The sequence below is a fragment of the Eublepharis macularius genome, chromosome 1, assembly GCF_028583425.1.
Source record: "Eublepharis macularius isolate TG4126 chromosome 1, MPM_Emac_v1.0, whole genome shotgun sequence".
NCBI classification, from domain to species: Eukaryota; Metazoa; Chordata; class Lepidosauria; order Squamata; family Eublepharidae; genus Eublepharis; species Eublepharis macularius.
In genome coordinates, this window is record NC_072790.1 from 77,414,603 (window position 1) to 77,437,965 (window position 23,363).

Below are 23,363 nucleotides of genomic sequence, written 5' to 3' on the forward strand. Positions count from 1 at the left end.
TGGGGGCTGTTCGAGGGCTGGGATGGCATCATTTTTCAAGCAAACCACCTAATTTGCAAGGAACCTACTCCTGACTGTCCTCTAAAGACATCCCAAGTTTCAGGAAGAGTGGACCCACACGTCCAATTCTATGGGCTCCTGAAGGAGGTGCCCCCGGCCAGTCTCTATTGTTTCATATGGGGAAAACATTTCCAAGCAGACTCTTCAGCAGAAAAATATAGGGGAAAGGCTGCCAGTGGCTAAAGGTACACTCCCAAATGCAAGAGGAAGCTCAACAGAACCAAACAGAAGCAAGGGAATGGGTGGAATCCCCCCCCCGCCAACCAAAGTGAATCAAGGGGACCAACATCAAACCAGAGAATCTCGTCAAAACAGAAATTCCACCCAAATCAAACTGAAGCAAGGGACAGTTGTGCAACTTAGTCTAACTGAACCAGTGTCACAAAAGCCAGGCAGACGAGGAGAGCTCCTGCATGGATTGGTCCCTCACTCCCTGCTCCCACTCCTCCTGCCTCTGCTTCATTCCTCTTCCCTCCTCCCACTCCCCTCTTGGGGAACAAAAGCAGGAAAAGCTCAGGAAGGAACCAGCTGGAGACTGAAGCCACGTTTCCCAGATATTCCTGGATTTCCTCATGGGTCTGGATTCGGGTTCCTGGATCAGTTCTTGGATTCTCTGATTTGATTTGGGAAAGCGGTATTTAGCTGGATCAGACAAAATCCAGTTTTTTTTCCAGAATCCCAGATCTGGATTGCACACTCCTAGCTCCAATCCCCTTCTCTCCCCAAGCCACTGATGAGCAATTTAAAAATAAGCCAGAGAACCAGTTGCAGATATTCTGGTGTCCTGATTGACCCATAAAACAATCACTGTTTTACTCATGACTTCATGCTCCTTGCCTCTTGATCTTGTTGTGGAATAATGCCCATGAGAGATAACTGCCCTGTGTGCAAGCTCATACACACAAACATCAAATAGATGAGACATTGCTCGAAAGAGCCTACTTTCCAGAAAGTGGCAATATAGTTGGATCTGAGCTAATTTACAAGTGTCAATTACTTTTGTAGGCATCTTGAACTTGGCAACTCTTCTAAATTTATTTCTGCTCCTCCACCCAGCACCAACCATCTGTTTCACAGATGAGTATGCAGAGATCCTTGTCCGCAGCTGTGTACATTTAGTCTACTGCAGTGTGGGCAGTAATGTGGGTTTTCTGGGGAAAATGTCAAAGAGTTTTTCCAGAAAACTTTTGGAATTTTTTTCAGTGCGCTATACATAGTGTTATCTAATTTAACATATTTGTTTTGATAGATGTAGTAAACACATTTTTGAAAGGACCCCAAACTAATTTTATGTCCCAGTAGCAACAAATACTTGAACTGAAATATTTGATTAGGTGAAAATAAATCAGTTGTAACTTAAATGGTATATTCAAAACCCTTATGTGGAAATTATTTTTATTGGAATGACATTTGTGAAAACCAAAATACAATGGGTTGGATCCAGCCAAGTTTCCAGACGGTGAGAGTTTGGCAGGGTCTGCATTGACCACCAAAAGGGCCATACTGGGGATTATGGTACCATCATGGGCAAAGGCTATATGGGACGGGGCTACAGTAAGGAACGGTATTATAGGAGATTGAGCAGAACAGCTGACTGGATCCAGCCCACTCCACTGAGCCAAGTTGAAAGCTTTCTTCCAACACAAAAACCACTGAAGTTGGAGGAATGTTCCTTAGGCTGGAAGAATTTCCAGCAGCTCAGGACAGGATACATGTCAATGTTGAATGAAATTCCTTTAGGTTGTTTAAAATTAAAAAGTCTCTGGAAATTGGCACACACTTTCTAGCATACCCAGAGAACTGGACATGATATATCTTGGACATAGTTGTCCACCCATCTATTTCAACATAATTTAATTCTCTTCCACAGAGTCCCTGGTGCACCTATTTCACTGTCATCACTTGCATTACAAACTGGTGACTACAATAATCCTTCCACCACCAAGCGCTGATATATAAATAAAAATTTTAACTTTGGTTTTGATTTGACTCTTCATGGCAAATCAGGTGAATTCATAGCTTTTAAATTTGGATTATTTTTATTTATCTTTATCTCTGCCCCTTCCCCCGGTTTACAAATCAATAAAAGATATATGTACTCATGATGGATAATCATCTGAAAAAACATTTATTATAACTTTGAAATAGCCACGCTTGCTTAATATTTTCTTGGTAAGGCATCCATTATATATTTCTGGGCCAATGCATCATTAGAAATGGGGAACTTTCCACAAAAAATTAAAGCACTGAAGACTTTCTGGAACTACATGTCTGAATATGAAAACTGATGAGTTGAGTCCACTGATTCAGCATTAACATTGGAAAAAAAATAAACAGGATTCCCTTAAAGAATTATATACAGTAGAATAAAACAGTAGCTTTCCCCAAATTATAGTGAAATGATATGAAAATCCAGTATAGATGTTTCTAGTAGGAGGCCTGCAACATAGTCATGTCTTGGATGGGGGGCAGGGGAGACTCCCTCTACTACAGGATCTTTTTTCTTTCTGAAACTTTGCACGTCTATTGCAGAACCGTTGTACTAAAGAACATTTTTTTTTGTACTTTGTTATTAACAATTTACAGCCCTGGAAAATAACTGAATAATGTAAAGCCAAGAGAGAAAAGAATATACAGGAATAAAGCTGGATTCCCTTTCTTATTCTCTACAGCAGTTTCTTAATCTGTCACTTTTAACCTGCAACTCATCCTGTATGCAATGTTACCACTGGATGCCTCCCAAACCACAAGTAAATACTTAGAATATAAGAGCGGCACTTGACAAGGCAGCGTTATATAGGTATATTTATGGCTTATGCCTGAAAACATTTCAGTCTTACATTCAGTGAGATTCTTATGCTTGGTGTCCATCAGCCAACTCACTAGCATTAGATTTGATGTCTTATTTGTTTGGCGATGCTTCTTTTTATGTGGGACAGAAATCTGAGATTTTATTCTCAGGGTGGAGTAAGCGGTATAAAACAGCTTTTCCCTTCTGGATGTCAAAAGCAAGTGTGAAGAACAGTTTGCCTAAAAACTCGTGCCTCCATGTGCTCACCAGGGTTTTTAGGAAGCCCCCCTTGGGAGGGACCATAGTTTCCTGGTTAAGAATCACTACACTGAAGAAGAAATAAAGGTGTGTGTTAACATAATTTCTAAATCTGAAGAAACGATGCATAAATCATATATTACCATTGTCAATAACTTGTAAGTAAAACCCTACAGCCTGTTATAATAGAAATATACCATGTTTGCCATTATTGTCAATAGACTTTTCACTGTCTTTTAACAATAAATAAATTCTGTGGTTTATGCCTTATCTTATTTCTTAGTGTGGTAATCCCTTGTTATTTTAGGGGAGGCAGTCATTCCTGTTACTCTAACAGTTTTTTCTTGTTCTGCAGTACGTGGAAGCCTCACCCCCAAAGACTAGCCCTTTTAGGCCTTTAATATGTTTAAGTGAGTGGTTAATGAAGCAATACCTAAAGCTCTGCCTTAGACACTCCCTTTTATGTAAACTAGAAAAGCGGATAGGTACCTGCCCTTAAGGATATGTCTACCTATAATTCACAAACACTCCTTGCAAAAAATGCAGGACCAGCTACCCTAAGACTTTACTTCATAAACTCTGTTTGTTGCTTGCATTAAAGAGCTATGTGGTGCTCGGCCTAGACACCAAAGCTGTATCCATACTTGAGATGCCTTTTCCCAGCAAAAGTTCAGCTTCCTGACATTGTTTTTCTGTTAAATGTATCTATATGGAAATCTTTTTCTTTTTTTTTGGTATAAAGAGAGCTAAATTATAACTGACATTTGATGAATGAATTCTGTATTAAAATATAAACAGAATTCAAAGAACAATCAGAAGGTAATGCTTCACAAAAATTGGAAATTTTCAAGGCATGTACCAGACTGTGTATATATGTTCTTATAAGAATCGCAAGCTCCTAAATAAAATCTCCCAGTATTATTATCACTTTCAGACCAATGTTCAGGTTTTGTTCTTTTAGACTTATCTATTCACAATTGACTCCAGACACTTAGTAAAGATACTCAGTGCCTCACTTGCTTCATAAGAAAAGGGAGTAAATATATAGTACAAGATGGATAGATTAATTGGGAATGCAAGTAAATAGTTCCAGTGAATAGACAGATCCCTGCACTAAGCTCCCCATACTCTTGTGTGCTCCATCAATACATTCTGTGATCCACCTAGCTAAGAAGGATTTGGATACTTTCCTGCCTTGGAGGATTTCTTATAGGAGGTAAAGAGAAAGTCTGTACTGGAGAATCCTGCATGAGTCTAGTGTGTAACCTTCCTTATCCTTTAGATGTCAGATTTAGGAATCTTGACATCTTGTAGCTTTTGAAAACAACGTTTAAAACAGTGAAAGTAAGTAAACATTTTACCATTGTTTTGTTAAGATTTAATTGGGCTGTCAAAGATCAGCTTAAAACTGGCCCAGGGGGTGAATTTAGCCTATGTGTTGGCAGGCCCTTCTCAATTTTTATGATGAAGTTGGGCATGAGTTACACTGAGGAGGAGATTGTGTTATCATTTTAAACTCCATCATTTTAAACCCTGAGAGTCACTGTGTGGGGCCTGATGATATACATTAAATATATGAATAATAGTACTTCCATATTCCAGTAGGTATGTACCACATGTGTGTCATCAAAATCATATGGCTTTGAATAGATGGGATGTTGATCGAACTAAAGCATCAAAAAAGCCAGTGTGGTGTAGTGGTTAGAGTGTCAGAGGATCTGGGAAGCCCAGGTTTGAATCCCCACTGCCATAGAAGCTTGCTCGGTGACTGGGCCAGTCATACACTCTTAACCTACCTCATGGATTGAAGGCAAGGATAAATGGAGAAGAGAACAATGTCACCTGCTTTGGGTCCCCACTGGGAACAAAGGCTGGATATACATAAAGTAAAATTTAAAAATTCCACAGTAAAGAATCACATTGTTGTGCCATTTTTGTGGTGAAACAATATTTTAAAGGTACAGATTGACATGGTTTTTAGATGAAGACTATTGAATCCACCACCAAAGCAACGTTGAAAGTAATCTGCTATCATGCCATAATTCTATTGTTGAATGTTTCCACAAAACAAAACAGCTTAGAAACTTTAGTGCAGCTATGAATGGAGGTATTTTTATTTTAATATTTACAATGACAGAAAGATAGGAATAAATGGACAGGTCTGTCAATTGAAGTGAACTGTGCAGTCCCAAAAGGATTGGTATTGGATCTCGTGCTGTTTAATTTGTTCATAAATGTTTTAGGATTGGAGGTGACCAGTGTAGTAGCCAAGTTTACAGATAATACTAATTATTCAGCATGGTGAAAACTAAGGCAAATTGCTCTAAATGTGGGTATGGCAAATGAAGTTCAAAGTGGGTAAGTGTAAGGTGATGCATATTGGAACAAAAAGCCTTTATTTTAAATATATATGGGGCCTCAAATGGCAGAGACTGAAAGTGATTGGGAGTAGAAAGCTCAATAAAAATGTCAACCCAGTGTTTGGCAGCCGTGGAAAAAGGCAAACTCCATGCTAGGATTATGGTTGTTGTGGGTTTTCCGGGCTGTATTGCCGTGGTCTTGGCACTGTAGTTCCTGACGTTTCGTCAGCAGCTGTGGCTGGCATCTTCAAGATGCCAGCCACAGCTGCTGGCGAAACGTCAGGAACTACAATGCCAAGACCACAGCAATACAGCCCGGAAAACCCACAACAACCATCGTTCTCCGGCCGTGAAAGCCTTTGACAATCCATGCTAGGATTTATTAGGCAAGTCACATACTCAGCCTAATCTACCTCACAGGGTAGTTGTGAAGATAAAATGGAGTAGAGGAGAACAATGTAAACCAGTTTGGTTTACCATTTGGGAGAAAGGCATGGAAAAATGATATAAACAAATAAAAATAACATGGAGATGAAAATAAATGAAAAACGTAGTTCAGCTGTTAGTGCCAATTATTGCTTACTGTCTCCAATTGGCACATGCAATAGCTAACACAAGCAGGCATGTCTTAAAAGCAAGGCTTAGAAGAAGCCATATATATCTACAGTGCCAGTATGGCACCAACTGTCCAGGAGAAAGTGATTTGATTAAGATAACTGAATGAGTCTTCTGATTTAATTATTGTACCTGCATTATTCTTTCAAGAGATATTGCATGGCATAAGACTATGGGGTGGGTTTCAAAACTGTTGGGAAGTAACAATTAGCGCTTGATTACTGAAATGGGAGATGCTCAAGTTATGCATGCCTGCAAATAGCTTCCTTCAGAGTGAAATTATTCCCTAAAACCTAGAAGACTGATGTGTGTGGTTACTGAGCAGTAAGAAAAAAGCACTCTGCACATGTGTGGAGTGTTTGCAGTTTGCATTCAGAGAACTGATCATCCTACACGTATCTAGACCTCCCCAATATCTTACTTTCTATAGTTAGAGATGATGGGGTTTAATACTTCCTTTCTTTTATGAAAGGTTCTGGGGTTTAAACCTGCCTGAGCATTATGTATTTTCAGTCTTTTAGACCTAATTTCAGATTTCTCTGAGTGGGTGGGCAGGAACTTAGCAGTGGCGGTTGTTTGGTGACTAAAAGATATTCTGTGTATGATTTCTTTGTGTGGGTAACTTTACAACAAGGTGGCTTACAATTAATAATTGAAACCGGCATTCATTTTTCTGCTTCCATCCCCCTCCCATGGCCCCATCTACTTCTGAGACAAATTCCCACTGCATACAGAAGAGGCAACCCCAAAACAGTATAAATTTCCCTCCAGTTTTCTTTCCAGTCCCTCACTTATCACTGAGGACATCAAAGGTACATTTCGCACTCGGTTTTTAGAGCGCGTTTGTACCTGTTCCACATCCCATGTTTGCAAGGTTTTCACACTTAAAAGCAGTCATGGGATGCAGTCCCGCTTTTTGTCCGCTGTATCCCCGATTTTTCCCCCTGCGGACATACCTCGATGTTTTTTTAAGTTCGCTGCCGACTGGCAGCTGGCCCGCATTTTGCTAATGTGAACACTTTTGCCTCCTTTTTGCTTCTCTCCTCCCCCTCCTTTTCCCTGGGAGCTGATTGGTTTGTGCAGAATTAACCACTCCCACCCTCCTCAGCTCTCTGAACTCCTTGTCCACCATTTTTTTTAGTAAAGCGAGCTGAGGGTCATAAGGCTGCTTCTTCGTTGGTTTCCTTCTGTATGCATGCTGTTTTTTTTTTCAAAAGCCAGGAATGATTTCTAAGCTTGCTGCTAATTTCCTGCTAGCTTTAAAATCAAGGAAAGTGTTAAATAGCTGCTTTCTCCTTCCTCCCTTAGGGCATGCACACACATTCTTTTTTTTTTTTTTAAGACAAGAATGGGTTGCAACGTTGTAATGTTCCTGCACTTTCTTCCTGGCTTTAAAAGACAGGAAAAGATTAAATGGCTGCTTTTCCCTCCCTCCAAGGCATGTTTCAGACTTTGCTAAAGAGGAGGAAAAAACCCAAGCATTTTGCACAGCCCTTTGGAAACAAGCCTCTGCTTCCTGGGAGGAGATTAATCGGCAGCATTTTAACCCTTTCCTGGCTTGATTTTAAAAAATGAGAGTGGTACATGTTTTCCCCCAGAACTCTGCCACCAATTGCCTCTCCGGTGGGCAGGGGACAGCCCAATCAGCAAAAAGGGGGGAAGGGGTCCAACATTGCAACGTTACTACGCATGCTCAATCTTTTTTAAAAAAGTGTGACGTGAATTGCAAGGCCCCAAAAGCTCAAAATTGCACCGAGGTTTTGAAATGAAGCACAGACACCAAATCGAAATTGCAGTGGACAGTGTGAAATGAACAGGTGCAATGCCGAAGCCACTGCGATCGGGGCGAATGCTCATAAATGGCGGTTTAAACCGTAAGTGTGAAAAGGGTCAAAGAGGAAAGAAATGAATTTGATCAGGAAGGGGATTAGCAGCTCTAACCAGCTTGCTGTAGTCTCTCCTCTTCCCCTGTTCCTTCCCAGGCAATTTGGGACAAATTTCTTGCACATTTTCCCTTGTATCTCACAACAAAAAGAACTAGAAACTTTTTTTTAAAAAATGAAACCCATGAATTCAAGGTGGAACAGAATATAGATGGGAAGGTGGTGCTAGTGGCCATCCCTGCCATGCATAATTTTTGCAGGTGCTTTTTGCATCTGTATAAAGCTGGTGAAGACCTCACTATTATAGTTTCAAAATGGTGAGAAACGGTCCCCCCCCCCCCCCCGATATCTAATGCAAAGTATTCAATTCAAGGGTCAAACGGCTGAATTCATTTTGTAAATACGCTGAAATCCCTTTCCTGAGTCAGGTTCTCCCATGCATTAGACCATACATGTACCACCCTACTCTGCCAATCAAACTAACCCTACAAGCAGACAGCAAGTGCTTACCATACACTCTGTGACATAAACCTTCATAATTGAACCAAAAAACTGGGAGAAAGTTTGGATAAAATTACCTATTTTTGTTACTTTATATTTTGTTTTAATTGAGACTAATATAGAATGCTTTAATTTAAAAAAAACACGAGCTTTCCTGCAAAATACCTTTTAATTAAGTAATGTCTATTTTCTACATTGCTATAAAATCTTTGCAGTTGGTTAAGGAGTAGATTGTGCAGAGAGAAATGTAACAAGTCTTTAGGGTGGCCTTACACTGTTTCAACAGATGACAATGTTGCAATTTCTGTTCACATCTTGATGTCATAAGAAGATTGCTAACTTGCTGTTGTACCAGCAAACTGGCACATGCATGTATGATTATGTCATGTCCTTAGAAAAGTTGTTTAACTGGCTGATTGGGAACATAACAAAGCGTTCCAAGGAAAGGGCAAATGGTAGTTCCTTACCTGCCAAGATACTTTTTACTCATTTAAAATCAGCTATAGTACACTGTTAGTTGGAAGTAAGTCCCGTTGATTTCATTTGGATTTGTTTCCAAGTTAGTGTGACTACATTGTGGCTGACATAAATCTGTACTTTGCTGTCCTAGCACTCCCCTCCCCCACCCCACGCACACAATATTTGGAGCTTGATTGAAAAGTTTCTGGTTTGGGAAGTCATTAAACTCCAATTTGCTAACATTTGCAAGAAAGTGCCTGGGCAAACTTAGTTTCCTCTCTGTGAACTAGGATACCAAATTACCTTGGTCATGTCTAAATGTAGCCAACAATTTAGGGTAGAGTCATATCCTTTTAGGTAAATGAAAATGCCTGAAAAACAGCATTTTCATGTGCTTTCATTGCATTCTTTGAACAAAGTATTGACAATAAAGGGTACCTTTTTGTTTCTCTGAAATTTATGAACTTTGCAGGAGAAAGCTGTCTTATTCATTTTTTTTCTTTTCCTTTCAAGATGGAAGAAGACGAATTAAATGAAAGAGGGCTGTTTGTAGCTTCTATTATGAGCAGAGTTAGAGACTTGAAAAGCAAATATAAAAATGAAGACACCTTTACAGATGAGCTTAATTTTACCAAGGTATCAGCTGATACAACAGGTATGTAGTATTTTGTTCTGTATATTTATGCAATAAGTTAGTGATGTGAATAGTTCTTGCTTATCAAAGTGAAATGTGACTTAATTACATTTGTTTTTATTAAGTACAAAAAGCAAACCTATGTGGAACAGTTCAGATATAAAGTCAAACCATGATTATTACATAAATCAGCCTCAGTCTTGCATGTTCCTTCCTCTCCTCACAAGCTGCATTTCCACTTTCCCTTGGTTTGTGATAAACCCATAGATTGCTTTCCAAACAAGAACTGGAAAACTATTGTTTGATTTTGTTTTACAGCTCTAGTTTGCAGGACTGGTATGCCTGTAGAGATTCCTACTTCATTTGAATTGGCAAACTTTCCTGGGGAATGGGGATTGGAGCATGTGGGCCAAGAGGGTGTGTATGATCCCACAGTTCATTCATGTAATGCCAGGTGATGGCTTCACTTTGCACATTAACTAAGTCTATAAGGTCACCTTCCATAACATACCATTTTAGAGGAGTTTCATATGTGTTTGTTTTGTAACATTTGCTTAGATGGTTTCAGTGAGTGGTAAATGAACAAAGAAGAGGCTGTAAACTCATTTTCTGTAACAAACTACCATACCAGTAGAAACAGAAGAAAGATATTTGGGCAGGGGGAACTGGCAATTAGAAAATGAGATGGTCAAGCAATCCTAGATACAAGTGTGTTACATAACTATACCAAATGCATATGAAAATCTTGTTTGGGAATATTGCATGAAAACTAAGTATGAGTCATATTTTCAGATTGGCTCTGAATAGTAATTTAACACACTTTTCCCTTGTGTTACCTGATCTTCTAATTCAGTAATTGCCTCTTCCTCACCTTGCTTTTGTTTGTATCTGTGAATATATATTTCAGCTAACTAAGGATATTCATTCCTCTGGCAAAGTGGGCTCTGGGCTAGCTCAAGATACTTATTACAATAAAGTAGTTAATCTTTTAAGATGCCACAATACTTTTTATGAAGAGAGTCTCCAAAAATATGTACTGGACGAAAATGGTACTTAACTCTGGCTAATTTTGCATTGAGGGGAAAAAAGCAAGAAACTGGCCTGGTAAACTATGCTGATGTTGTTACAGAAATGACATATCCCAAGAGTTTAAAAAGCTTCAGAATCAACAAAAAGCTTGTTGGAATGTAAAATGTTTTGCCTAGAGTGTACAAAATGTCTAGAGTTGGTCAACAGCACTTTCATTGTTATTTAACTTCTGGAGACAGGCCCGTATGTAGCACAATCTTGTGCATATTTAATTGGAACTAAATCCCATTAAGTTTAGTGGTGCTATACTCCATTTATATGTTCATAGGATTGTAGCTTTCTGTACCTTCAGCTATGAGATTTTCTCTCCTTTCATCTTGATGTTCATTGTTCCTGTTGTTCTGCAAGCAGACTAGATGCTCATAGACTTGAGGGCTTTTGTTTTTTGCTTTCACCTCTTCAAAATCCTTCTTACCCCCAGTTTTGTGAAGTCAGTTTAAGTTCCAACACTTGCGTGGTTTGTCTAGTAGCAAGTGAATAAACTTATGCTTGACAGATGAAACAGAGTTCACACTAGTAAAAAGTCCAGTAGTATATTTAAGACTAACCAACTTTATTGTAGCATAAGCTTTTGAGAACCACAGCTCTCTTCGTCAGATGCATGGAGGGTATGAAAAAACTGGCCAGAGATATATAGGTGGTGAAGGGAGGGGGATAGGGTGCAGGGAGTGAGGGCCATGTAAATGTAAAACAGTTGCAAAAGTTATGAAAGAGGTGGAATATGCAAGCCAGGCTCACACTGAGTTTACACTGGTATTCTTTACAGTGTGCACCATCATAAGATAGTGCCCTGTGTTAACTGACGTTTGGTACTTCCGTAACATCCAGAAGTTTGCTCCTATATACTCTAGCATCATAAAGTACCAGCATATGTAATAACCACTAATTTTCTACTTGAGATTTATGAACAAGGTAGTTATCTTGTGAGGCACAGCAAGTGAAAGAGGCAGCAGATACATCACTTGGAATGTCTTAAGTCGGCTGCAAAACCAGTATTTTTGTGAAAATCAGCCACCCCAAACCAATAAAAATAAAACTTAAAACTAACCATCATGTGGCCATAGTAGTTCACATATTGAAAATGAAATATTTGCTGGGATTCCATTGAGCCATTTATGAACATACTGAAACTATTGAAAAAATATTTTGTGGGGGGGCTTTTTGGTGAAAAAAGGTTAGAAACTTAGAGGGGTGATTGAAATATTTTCTAATATTTACTTTCCTAATCAACTTTAAGAACATACATACAAATAAGCTGTTTAAATATTTATGAATTTAAACATGTATACTGTTACTTAATTCAACCATAATTCTGAGTGTTGGAGATGGAGCAGCAAACTGTGTGTTAACAATGTAAACCTTAGTAGGGTTACCCCTTCTAAAAATAAGCTTAAAAGGGTATAATTCTGCTTAGTATGGCACTGTAAGGTACTTATTTTATTAAAGCATTATATGCTACCTTTCTGCCCAAATAGGGTTCTCAGGGTGCCAAGCAACTAAAAAGACATTAAAATCAACTTATTTATACACTTCCTTTCCTTTCCTCCTATGATCAAATGATCTTGAGCAATGACTAATAGAATGATTCATTAAATTCTAAAGGAAAATATGGTAGAAATAGAGGGGATGCTCATTAAATTTGCAGATGATACTAAATTGGGAGTGGTTATCCAACAGCTATGATGATTCTCTGACTGAATTTGAATGTACATAGATCAAGAGAGGGAATGCATGAAGGGATGAGCCAGTGCTTGCCTCTTGTGTCCCTTTTTTATATGCCCAGGGTAATACTGGTCACCACTACAGGGTCAGGAAGGAATTTTCCTCCAGGCCAGATTGGCCAGGGATCCTAGAGGTTTTTTACCTTCCTTTGAGCATAAAGCAGGGGTTCACTGAAGGAGGTGGGGGGATAGCTGTGAATTTCCTGTGTTGTGCAGGGGGCTGGACTAGATGACCTTTGTGGAGCCTTCCAGCTCTGCTTCTGTGTTCTATGTTTCTTTGTTTCCCTTGGAGGAATATAAGGTAAGAAGGTGGGGATTCTGAATCCAAAATAAATTTTATAATGGTTTTCCTGAGTGCACTTAAAACAATACATAGTTAATCCATTCTAAGATCATTAATTTCAAGAGGTTTAGACTGGAGTAATTCTATATGGGATTGTAGTATAAGAGAATTTCTTATATCAAGTGTTGGACAGATATTTGAGTGGTCTGTTATATATAACTAAAACTCAAGAATCCCTTCCTCTTGTTTTTCTTAGATAATTCTGGAACTGTTAATCAGATTATGATGACTGCAAATAATCCTGAAGATTGGTTGAGTTTTTTACTTAAACTGGAAAAAAAGTATGTTCCTGAGACTGACACTGGCTTACTGAATAGATTAATTGGCCGTTACAGTCAAGCAATTGCAGCATTGTCTGCAGAACAGTATAGCCAGAATGAAAGTTATGCTTGCATCCTGGTGAGATTTGCAGAGCTGAAAGCGTAAGTATCGTAGACCTAGCATGAATTCTATGTGACCCAAGAACTGATACGCATCACAAAACAAGGATTGCACATTCATTTAACTTCTCTAGAACCTACAGTGCTGATGAACTCTGCTGCTGCAGCCATGGAATAATTTTATGTAGCCCTGTTTTTATGATTTTGTTTCTAATCTAGATAAGTATTTGGCTTCTGTTACATAGTAGCTAGCTTTTGTGTCAGGTATACATTGTGGCCTTTTACTTACCCTTCTTGAGATAATTGAATGTTCGTGATCTTGGACCAAAACAAATTGCTTTCATTAAATTACTACTTCATACAAATTAACTAATTTGTTTTGTTTGAACTGTTTTAGATTAATTGCTAACCATGTTCTATTTCTTAATTTGTCTTCTTGTTAGTGAAAGAAGCAGCTTCCACAACTGTCTTCTCTCATGCTTCTAAACGTGCATGTATATTAACAAAAAATAGTTCATGCTCTTCCTGGCAAATAGGGTTTTTTAACAAGTTGAAACTGAGTGTCAGACAGTTTCTAAGTTAGCAGATAGATGAATATTTAATTGGTTTATAATCGTGTTTTGCTGCGATGCAAAAAACTTAGGTTGTTGGACTGAGCAAATGTTTGTGTGTTTGTAGACATACTTCCATTAAATAGATGGAAGAGGCTTGCTACAAAATTACTGTCTTTAGGAAATCTTCTGAAATGACATTGAGCAAAGTTGCCATGGCCATTGTACATGGATGAGCTGATCAGTCAATCAAACTACTTTGGACTTCTATTTTATCTTCTAATCTGTTTGGACACTTTATCTTGCTTCTTCTGCTTATTTTCCTTTTGGAAAACAGCCTTCTTGGGTTGACAGACCATCACACAGTATGTCTCCAAAATGGGCGTAGATGGGTAATGTTAGTATTTGTTCAATAGAAAGTTATGAGGGCATAACTTTTCTATTCAGGATAGAAAAAATTAGGGTGGCTGCATTGTGTTTGGAAATAAGATTTTTTGGTATCTCTTGAAGACTTTTTGTAGAGATATGATGACCACTGGTGCAGAGAGTTACAATGGTAGAGGGCAGTATAATGTTCCCTCCTATAGGATATTTTGGTGTTCAGTTCTGTGGCCTTTCTATACCCTTAAAATACTACTTATCTCAACAGATACAGAGTATCTTACAGAGTGACAATATTATTAATCTTTGCAGTATTCAAGACCCAGAAGAGGCACGTGACCAGTTTCATCTTGCTCGACTGAACTGCAGGAAACTTGCCTTTGTTCATGTAGCTTTTGCCCAGTTTGAACTCTCACAAGGTTTGTTGAAATCTATTTACATTTAAATTTGGTATGGTCTGATAGTATGAGCTATCTACCTTGTGTAAAAATGTAGCTTTAGCCTATTATGGCAATATTAGCTTCTATAGTGGTCCAGGATGGGGCAGTTACAACTCAGGTAGAATCTCTTCCCTGGAGGCAGGTGGGGGGGGGGGTTCATCGCTCTCTTGCTGACTTCTGGTGGGTTTTGTTTCCACCTCCCAAATTGGTCAAGAAGCCATGCTGCTCCTATCACTAAAACTTAATAGCACTCCAGCAGTTAAAGAAAAAAAGTTAGAAAGGTTAGGAAACAGCACAGCACACTCTTTAATTGGTGTGAATTTGTTAATACAGTAGACGCTCACCATTCACAGATTTATGACTTGTAATTTCACTTACTCGCAGTCTGTGGCCTGACCATGTGCTACAGTTAACCGTGAGCATTCAGTCTCTCTCTGTGTTTTGAGAACTGGCACCGGCGTGCTGGCTCCACTCTCTGCTCAAAGGCAGGAAGCTTTGGTTATTGCAGTTTTGTTTCTATACTGCTGCCTGATATTGAGTTTATAGACAGATGAAGAAATAAGCCCTGAGAGAGCGCTTACAACCTCTCAGCAAGAAAAGTGTTCCTGTTTTAGTACCTTGGGTTGGATTCTGTGCAATGACTGTCGATTTTCTTGGCTTTCTCCTCTGCCAATAGTGTTTTCCTATCATAGGAAAGTTTATTCCCAGGGTCATGGTACTCACTCAGAGTAATACCTACAGGGGTTAGAAGGCTGCAGTAGAAAGGGAAATGGGGTGAAATCACTGCCACCTTCCTCTTTGGTCAGTGGAGTTCTGTTGACAGAACTACAACCTCCTGATGGCTTGAGTGTTAACTTCAGGTCAGTCTCGTGACCCTGGGAACAAACTTTCCATTGGCCAGAAAGAGCTGCTGGGTTAGGAAATCTGGAAGAACAGTATCTGTTGGCAGCTTCCACTGACAATTTTCTAGAGCCAAACTAAAAAAACCTTACCAATAAGTAACAAACATGAGTTTGTCTCATGCATAATCTAGGATTGCCTGAAATACTTTCAACAAATAGTTAATTTGTTTAGTATTTTTGAGGCTTATCACTTTTTTCCCTCCGTACAGATAATCGATATAGTAAAATTTTCATCCTTTGGCTGCTTAGTTGTCTGTATGGCTACAAATATGCTATAATCCATGCATTATAATGTGTGGTAATGTTTGGGGCCTTGGCCAATTATTAAGGCTTCCTACCATTTTGTGAAGTATGATGGCTGTCTGTAACAGTTACCTCTGACCGTTAATGAGTGGGGAAGAAGATAATTTCCTGAGCTGAAGAGTTTTAAGGGAAGGTTTGTTTTCTCTGCTCTTCCTTGGTCATTTTCAGATTTCATAATGCACTTCCATGGTGATTTGTATTTGTATTTTACATTTTCATCAATATGTATTTGAGGTTTTTTTCTTTACTGAAAAATTCTGCTCTGATATTTCTGAAGTTTTGTATGGCTGTGTGATGAAAGGGCTGGTGAGATCTTTCTGTTGTTGTTGCATTTCATGGAGGCTGTATGTTCATCTACAATGGATGAACCATTTAACAGTCCACTTCAGTAGGGAATACTCATATGGAGTGTTTGGGGCTAAATGAAGTTATACTCAGTGGGGGCTTGTTTTAATTTCCTATTCTGCCAACTAGTTTACTAGAAAGTAGTGTAGCAATGCATGGAGAAGTAGAAGGGATGTCTTCAGCCCATAAGAGTAGAATGATTTCTTTGCCATGGAATAACTAACCTGCCATTAACACCTATATTATGTACAGTTCATGTGGTGGAAGTACAGTGGTCAAAGTCCTGTTCGTGTATTTGCAGCTGTTTTGTTGGGACATAAAAGCCGTTTTTATGTGGCCATTTCTCTTCCCACATCAGCTGTAAACCTGGCAATGTAAATTACAATTCTTCAGGGAAAGATTTTCAAGAAAAGCCATGCTCCAGTATTGCGCCACAAATTTCCCATGGAACTTTAATTTCTTACTACTTGTTCCTCCACAGTTGTAGGTGGAAAGATCTCTGGTGCATAGGAGTTGATGAACATGATTGAACATGCCTATCTTACAATGCTTTTTCTTGGTACATTGTTGACTTTGCAAATGAACAGTCTAGTGCCCTTGACAGTTCTGTTATGCTGGGCATTTTTTATTGGGTGTCTGAGAAGGTCTTGGTGGCAAGTATATTTTGGCTTTCTCAAGAGGTGATATTGCAAGTGAAAGAATGAAATGGACAAATGGTTTCTAATACATGTTGAAATAGTTAATACATTTTTAGCAATATAGAATAAGACTTGCAGCTGCAAGTGGCTTTGATAATTTAGTGTGGAATTGTCTGGCACGGTAGGAGATGCTGAGAAATTGGAGGCATTGCATGAGGAAAACAATGCAATGATTGTACTTCACTGAGTAGCAAAAAGCATTTGTGGGAGCTGCATTGATACTGATCTATTACTTCCATAAGATTTCATGCTCCAAAAAAGTATATCGAGTAACTGCTATTACAACACCATTGTATGTTCTCTTGTAGAACAGCTGCTGTGAATTCTTCAGAAAAGTTTCCAACTTATCTGGAATTTCAGAACAGATCAATAAGTGATGCTGATTTTCCTAGATCTGCAGCTTGACATAAGGAAAATACAAAGTTTTACTTATTTATTTAACAAAATTTATGTTGCTTCCCAAGGGCCATTAAAATCAACTGGAACTCATCATTAGAACATCTAAAACTAGAACTTAAAAATATACAAAGAGATAAAAACATTTAAAACATTGAGCATGAATGATGGATCACTGAGGGTACACCAAACAAAACAAAGAAGTCTTCACTTGCTAGAGGAAGATGGCAGCAGAAGGAGACAGATGAATTTCCCTGGGAAGAGTTACAGAGTTTTGGTGCCACAATTGAGAAACCCTCTTTTGGGTTGACACCTGTCAAATCTTAGAAAGTGGAGGGACCTAGAGTAAGTTTCTGAAGATGATTGCAGTGGTTGAGTATTTTTGTAAGAGAGTAGGCGGTCCTTCAGATATGTTGGTCCCAAATACCAGCACCTTGAATTGTGCCTAGAAACAAATTGGGAGCCAGTGTAGATGGGCCAAGGCTGGAGTGATATGGTCCCTACAACCAATTCCAGGAAGAATTCTGCATCAGCTGAAGTTTCTAAACACTTTTCAAGGGCTTCCACATGTAGGGCACATTGTACTAATCTAGTCTAGGTGTAACATGGTCATGCACCACAGTGGCCAGATCTTTTCTGCCCAGGAAAGGCTGCATCTGACTAACTAGATGAAGCTGGTAAAAGACACTTCTGGCCAAAGCTGCCACCTGCTTATCCAGCAGTAGGCTGGATTCATGTCATTGACAATCAGAGAGAATTGCCTTTTGTTCCCGAGGGAAGTTCATTGCTGCTAGAGCCTACAGTTACTGGCAAGAGTTCATGTGGCAACATATCAAAGTAGATGACATTGCATTTAATTTTTTTTAAAGTTTTTATATAATTATGCACATTAATAGTTACAATATTGGGAGAAAGTGTTTAAACATTGATAACTAAGAAATCTTCTGTTACATATTAATAGTAATTTGCATGCCCTTATAACCATGAATTTTCTTACAAATGAGTATTTCAACTTGGATTTCAATTAAAGGTTGATATACTAAATGATAACTTAAATCTTAACCTTATTATAGAGGATTTATATCATAATCATAGACGATTGAACTACTTTGATAATAATTAGATTATTAATAAAAATACTGTTTAAGGAAGATATTTTCAATATATATATAATGATTAAATAAGTATTATGAAGTCAAACCTTTTACCCATCGCTTAAAGATATTAATAGAAGAACCAACAATGATAATATATACTCATTATTGTTACCCTTATAAACCTTGCTAAAGTAACCCCCCTTCCCCTCCCCCCTCCCTCTGTCCCCTCTTACTTTACTAAATAGTGCTATTTAAATTGGATTAATTCAGTTGCTTAATAACAGTTCTCTATAGCCCAAGAGTAACCCCCTATAGACTATTTGGCCTACTACTCCCAACTTGGAGAACTGTAAATAACTGGAGGCCCTGTCTGTGAACTCCATTCTCTCCCCACTATGCCTCTAATCTGATATTAAATATATGCATTTTACAGTCATAACATTTTACAGGATATTTTAGTTTGCTATCAACTTGGACTTTAACATTTCAGTCTGTTTTTTCTTTCTTGTTAAATATGTCTTGCTTGGGTCTTGTTTTCCTTAAAGGGTGATAACGGACTGAGGGTTTTTCTTTTCTGTAATATTCTATCTCTGACTGAAAAAGTCTCAATGCCAAGATCTTGCAGTAATGTCTTTCCAGCTTCCTGATCTAAAACTTGGTAGATTGTATCTTGTATTTTGACTTGAAGAAGTGTATAATTAGCCCATTTATATTTTATTTGGGCTTTTCTCAATGCTTTTGTTGTAGATCTGAGTTCTTTTCTTTAATATTGTGGATGGCAAGTCTGTAAGTATTTGAATATTTGTCCCTTTGTAGGGGATTGATCCTTTATTTCTTGCTATTTCTAGTATTTTGTTCCTTGTCTTCCAGTATGGGATTGTGGCTAATATATCTCTTGGTTTATTATACTTTGGATTGTTTTGTGACTCCAGGCGAAAAGCCTTGGTGATTATAGGAGTTGCTCCCTTTTCAAGTTGTAAATACTGTGACAGCCATGATTCTAAAAAGGAAGGTAGATCTGCATTATCAGATATCTTCTCACCAAAATGTCTGAATTTGTTAGATTGTTTTGTCTGGATTTCCAATTGTAATAGTCTTTCTTGTAGCGGTTTATTTTCTTGTAAAACGGCTATTTCAGATTGCAGCGAATTGCTTAATATAAGGGCACGATTAGTCTTTTGTGCTACTTTGTCTATTGCATTTAATTTTTAAAGACAGCCGTGAGAGATATACTGAATGATTTTTCTGCCTGCTTTAATTCTCTTTCCAGTACTAATATGGTATCTGTATCATGTAGTGTTTCCCCCTCTGTCTAGTTCATAACATGTAGTTTGTGGATGGAGAAGACACAAGCTTTTTTATAATCTCCAAAGAGCCCTCATGAACACCCAAATCTTGTTTTCCTGCAGATATTTATGCTTATGCAAGTAACAGAATTTGGGAAATTGCCTACATTTCGTGCTCATGTTTACTAGTTTTTGTTACAGTAAAGAATGTTGTACCAATGTCCTATTCCGGAGTGAGCTCCATTTTAGAAATATGAATGCTGGGAAGGCTGTTTTTTATTTTATTTATTGATTTATTTACTTCATTTACATCCCACATTTCTCCACAATGGGTACCCAAACTGGCTTACATCATTCTCCTCTCCATTTTATCCTCACAACAACTCTTTAAGGTAGGTTAAGCTGAGTGTGACTGGCTAAGCGTGACTGGCCTGAGGTCATCCATTGAGCTTCCATGACAGAGCAGAGATTTGACACTCTAACTGCTATGCCACACTGGTTCTGTAAAGGGGAAGGTAACGTGTGTAAAAAAAGAGAAGTCCGCAAAATAATATCGATCAGCTTAATGGCAAAGGGTTTTTTAATATCTTGTGTTATGCTTTGCTCTCTAAGCCTATTTTTTTGCACTAGGAAATATTAAGAAGTCTAAACAGCTTCTTGAAAAAGCTGTAGAATGTTGTGCAGTTCCCGCAGAAATGTTGGAAATTGCTCTGAAAAACTTAAGCTTACAAAAAAGGCAGCTACTTTCGGAAGAAGAGAAAGAGAATTTGGCAAGTAAGTCTTTAAGAGAACTCTCTCACTTCATAATAATTATAGCTAGGGTTGCCTCCAGGTGGAGTCTGAAGATCTCCTGGAATTACAGCCGATCGCCAGATTACAGAAATAAGTTATCCTGAAGAAAACAATGGCTTTGGAGGGTGGACTGTACAACATTTTACCGCTCTGAGGTTGCTCTCCTCCCCAAACCCTCCTCCCTTGGCTTCACCCCTAAAATCTCCAGGAATTTCCCAACCTGGAGTTGACAACCCTAAGTATAGCTTCTTGAATCTCACACTGTTGCAATTAATTAATCTTGAGGTTCCAAACTTCAGCAATGCTATGCAAGCCTACTTCTGTGTTGCTCTGGACCTTCCCAACAATTTGAAATAGTTTGTTCTTTCCTAAGTACCTTTATAGTACTAATTTTAAAAGGAAAAGCTAGTGAGTTTAATTGCTTTACTGAAGTATAATTTAACTCTGACTCAAGTTTTTGTTTTATTCTGTACACAAATTTCAGTGTAATCCTTAGCAGAGTTGACCTCTTTAAGCACATTGAGTTCAATGAACTTAGAAGTATGTAATTTTGTTTAGGATTGCATGATGGATTATGTATGTAATATGTGTTACATCAAATGCATGCATTACGTCTTTAAGCACATTGAGTTCAATGAACTTAGAAGTATGTAATTCTGTTTAGGATTGCATGATGGATTATGTATGTAATATGCATTACATCAAAAGGCATCCAGTTTAAGTCAAGGTGTACCTTCCTCCTCCCCCAGTGATGTGAGATACGATGATAATGGAAAGAAGGAGAAAAAAAATCTATATTAATAAAATAAGAGGAAATTGATTTCATTAACATCCTTCCTTCCTTCCTGAGCTGTTTCTTTGCTTGGAGGATGTGATACCAGCATGGGGAGTTTAGGTTTTTCCCTCTTACCATTTTTTTCAGACATGGCAAATGAAATATGCAGAGGGAAAGGGATGGGTGTGAGAAGGCTAGACACTGGAAAAAAGAGCGGAAATACTTTTCAGGGACCTGGATTTGGTTCATTTGCCATTGATGGTCTAAAATAGTGGTACTCTTTCCATTGCTCATAGAGAGCCACAAGTAATGCCAACCACAAAAAGTCAGGGAGTTCCTTTATGCGTAACTCTTCACTATTTCAGGCAGAAAGTCAGTTTAACAGGATGCCTTCTAAAATGAACATTGTTTAAAATAATTTATTATATACATATAGGTTTTCTTCAGTCACGCAGTGATGATCCTTGTACTGTGGTGGCAGCTGTGGTGGCCAAAGCAACATTTTAAGAAATCCGCACAGCTAATCATATCTCCAGTGGCCAGTCAGAAGCCCTGCTGGGCAAAAGCCTGATCTGGCCCCGTCATGGCATCTGTGGCTTAGGGCATCTAGTTACAGTGTGTAAAGTTAATTTTTTCTGCTATTTGAGTTTAGTTATAGTCAAGGATGTATGTAATGCAAATAAAATATTGCTTGCTAAAATTGTAAAATTCTGTACTCAAGTGGTAAAATGTTGTGCCATGAAAAATCTAATTTCTTTAACCTGTGTAAATAATACAAATATGTTTTAATTTTCCTTATTTTGCATAGTTCTGGAGTCTTACTGTTTAGTATAATTTCTCCTGGCGCTGCAAAACTAGGAAGCCCTGCCTGAAGCCACTTTTAATCTTCTCTTAATAAATTACTTAATTACAGTACCATGTTCACAAAACATAACTGGAAGTTTCCAGAACAGGAAAATTGAAACAAGGGAGATTATTGGGAGTGCCTCCAACATTTGTCTGGGGTAAGTTATATAAAACACTCCACAGAATTATTTAAATTCTATTTCTAACTGCTGGTAGATGTAGAATATTCCACCTTTTTCTGTTCAGGCAGAGAAATGAATCTCCTCAACAGACTGAATTTATCCCAAGTGGACGTAAACCCTTGAAGCAATTAAACCAATCTAACCAGGTAAAATATCTGTACTTCTATGTTTTTCATGCTCGTATTTGTGCATCTGGTAAATTCCCATATATGTATTATTTAGAAGTGCCCTTTTGGGAGAGTTCCTATCAGATTAAAAAGTGACAATGAAGATGATGATGATACAGATGATTCAGTGAAGATAGATGTTCCATACCTGATTAATGTCATAAAGAGGTAAGTTAATGTTAATGGAAAAATACTTGTATTTCTCCTGCTTCTATTGGTAGCTTGGTAAAATAGATGGGAGAGTATAATTATTTGGAATACTGTCTTTTTGCGGTAGAAGTAACTTGCAGCTCATTGTCCTATGGTGGGGAGAGGAGGGTAGGAGGATCAGTATGTTGGGGGGTGCACACTGGTTGGTAGTGGCCAGCATGCTGCAGTCTGTACATACCCAAAGAGCAGCTGGAAGGAGGATCAGGGTTCTGTTGAATTCTGTAGTGGTCAAGTTCCACAAAACAGCGAATTATTCAAAATGCTTGATGGAAGTTAATTATTTTTTATGATTATATTGCTGAAGCAGTGCTTGAAAGTTTGTGTAGTGGTGCGTAAAAATAAAGCTTTGTTACTTTTAATTTACCTGATAGACATTTCCTTAAGTAAAAGTAGAAAATATTCTGAATTAATGTTACCCTGCTGTCCCAGCATAGGCAACTGAGGTTCCACCAGTGTTTACACAAACAATGCTAGGTTGGTACATCTCCTGGCTGCTAGGACAATCAGTATGCTTTTGTGTAAGTGCATTTGGGAAGCTTTGTTTTGAGCACTTTATTTCTAGAGGCTGTTCACCTGACACACACACACCCCACCATCACCAATCATACAAGTCATTAAAGAGTTTTTACTCGTTTTGCTTGCACCTTCTCATTAGTCTGTTCTAATTATGTTGTATACTGTTTTGTATTTGTCTTCTTTTTGCTATGAACAATGTTAAATTGAAAGTGTTCTACGGTATTACAAAAATATTTTAAAAGCTCATGTTTATTGGTGCATAGCATTTTCTACATGTTATTTGAATGCAGTTGTTTCTGTATGTTTGTAAAATTTTGGGAAGGGTATTTCACATTGTTCTGATATAAAACAACCTTCTTGGCTTTATTGTAACTTACTATTT

At 38.2% G+C, this 23,363-nt stretch overlaps 1 protein-coding gene across 3 annotated transcripts in view; it reads left to right on the top strand.

Moving 5' to 3' along the window:
* Positions 1-23,363, top strand: part of TTK (TTK protein kinase) — a 77,190-nt gene that overhangs the window by 11,119 nt on the left and 42,708 nt on the right. For 2 of the 3 annotated variants that reach the window (XM_054983136.1, XM_054983129.1), the window contains exons 2-8: positions 9,441-9,582; positions 12,911-13,136; positions 14,339-14,445; positions 20,124-20,267; positions 21,974-22,064; positions 22,153-22,234; positions 22,311-22,423. In XM_054983136.1, coding sequence (XP_054839111.1) covers positions 9,441-9,582; positions 12,911-13,136; positions 14,339-14,445; positions 20,124-20,267; positions 21,974-22,064; positions 22,153-22,234; positions 22,311-22,423 — 905 coding nt within the window. Of the gene's footprint in view, positions 1-7,886; positions 7,959-9,440; positions 9,583-12,910; positions 13,137-14,338; positions 14,446-20,123; positions 20,268-21,973; positions 22,065-22,152; positions 22,235-22,310; positions 22,424-23,363 lie in introns of those variants that run through there. The other variant, XM_054983144.1, reaches the window with a different exon arrangement.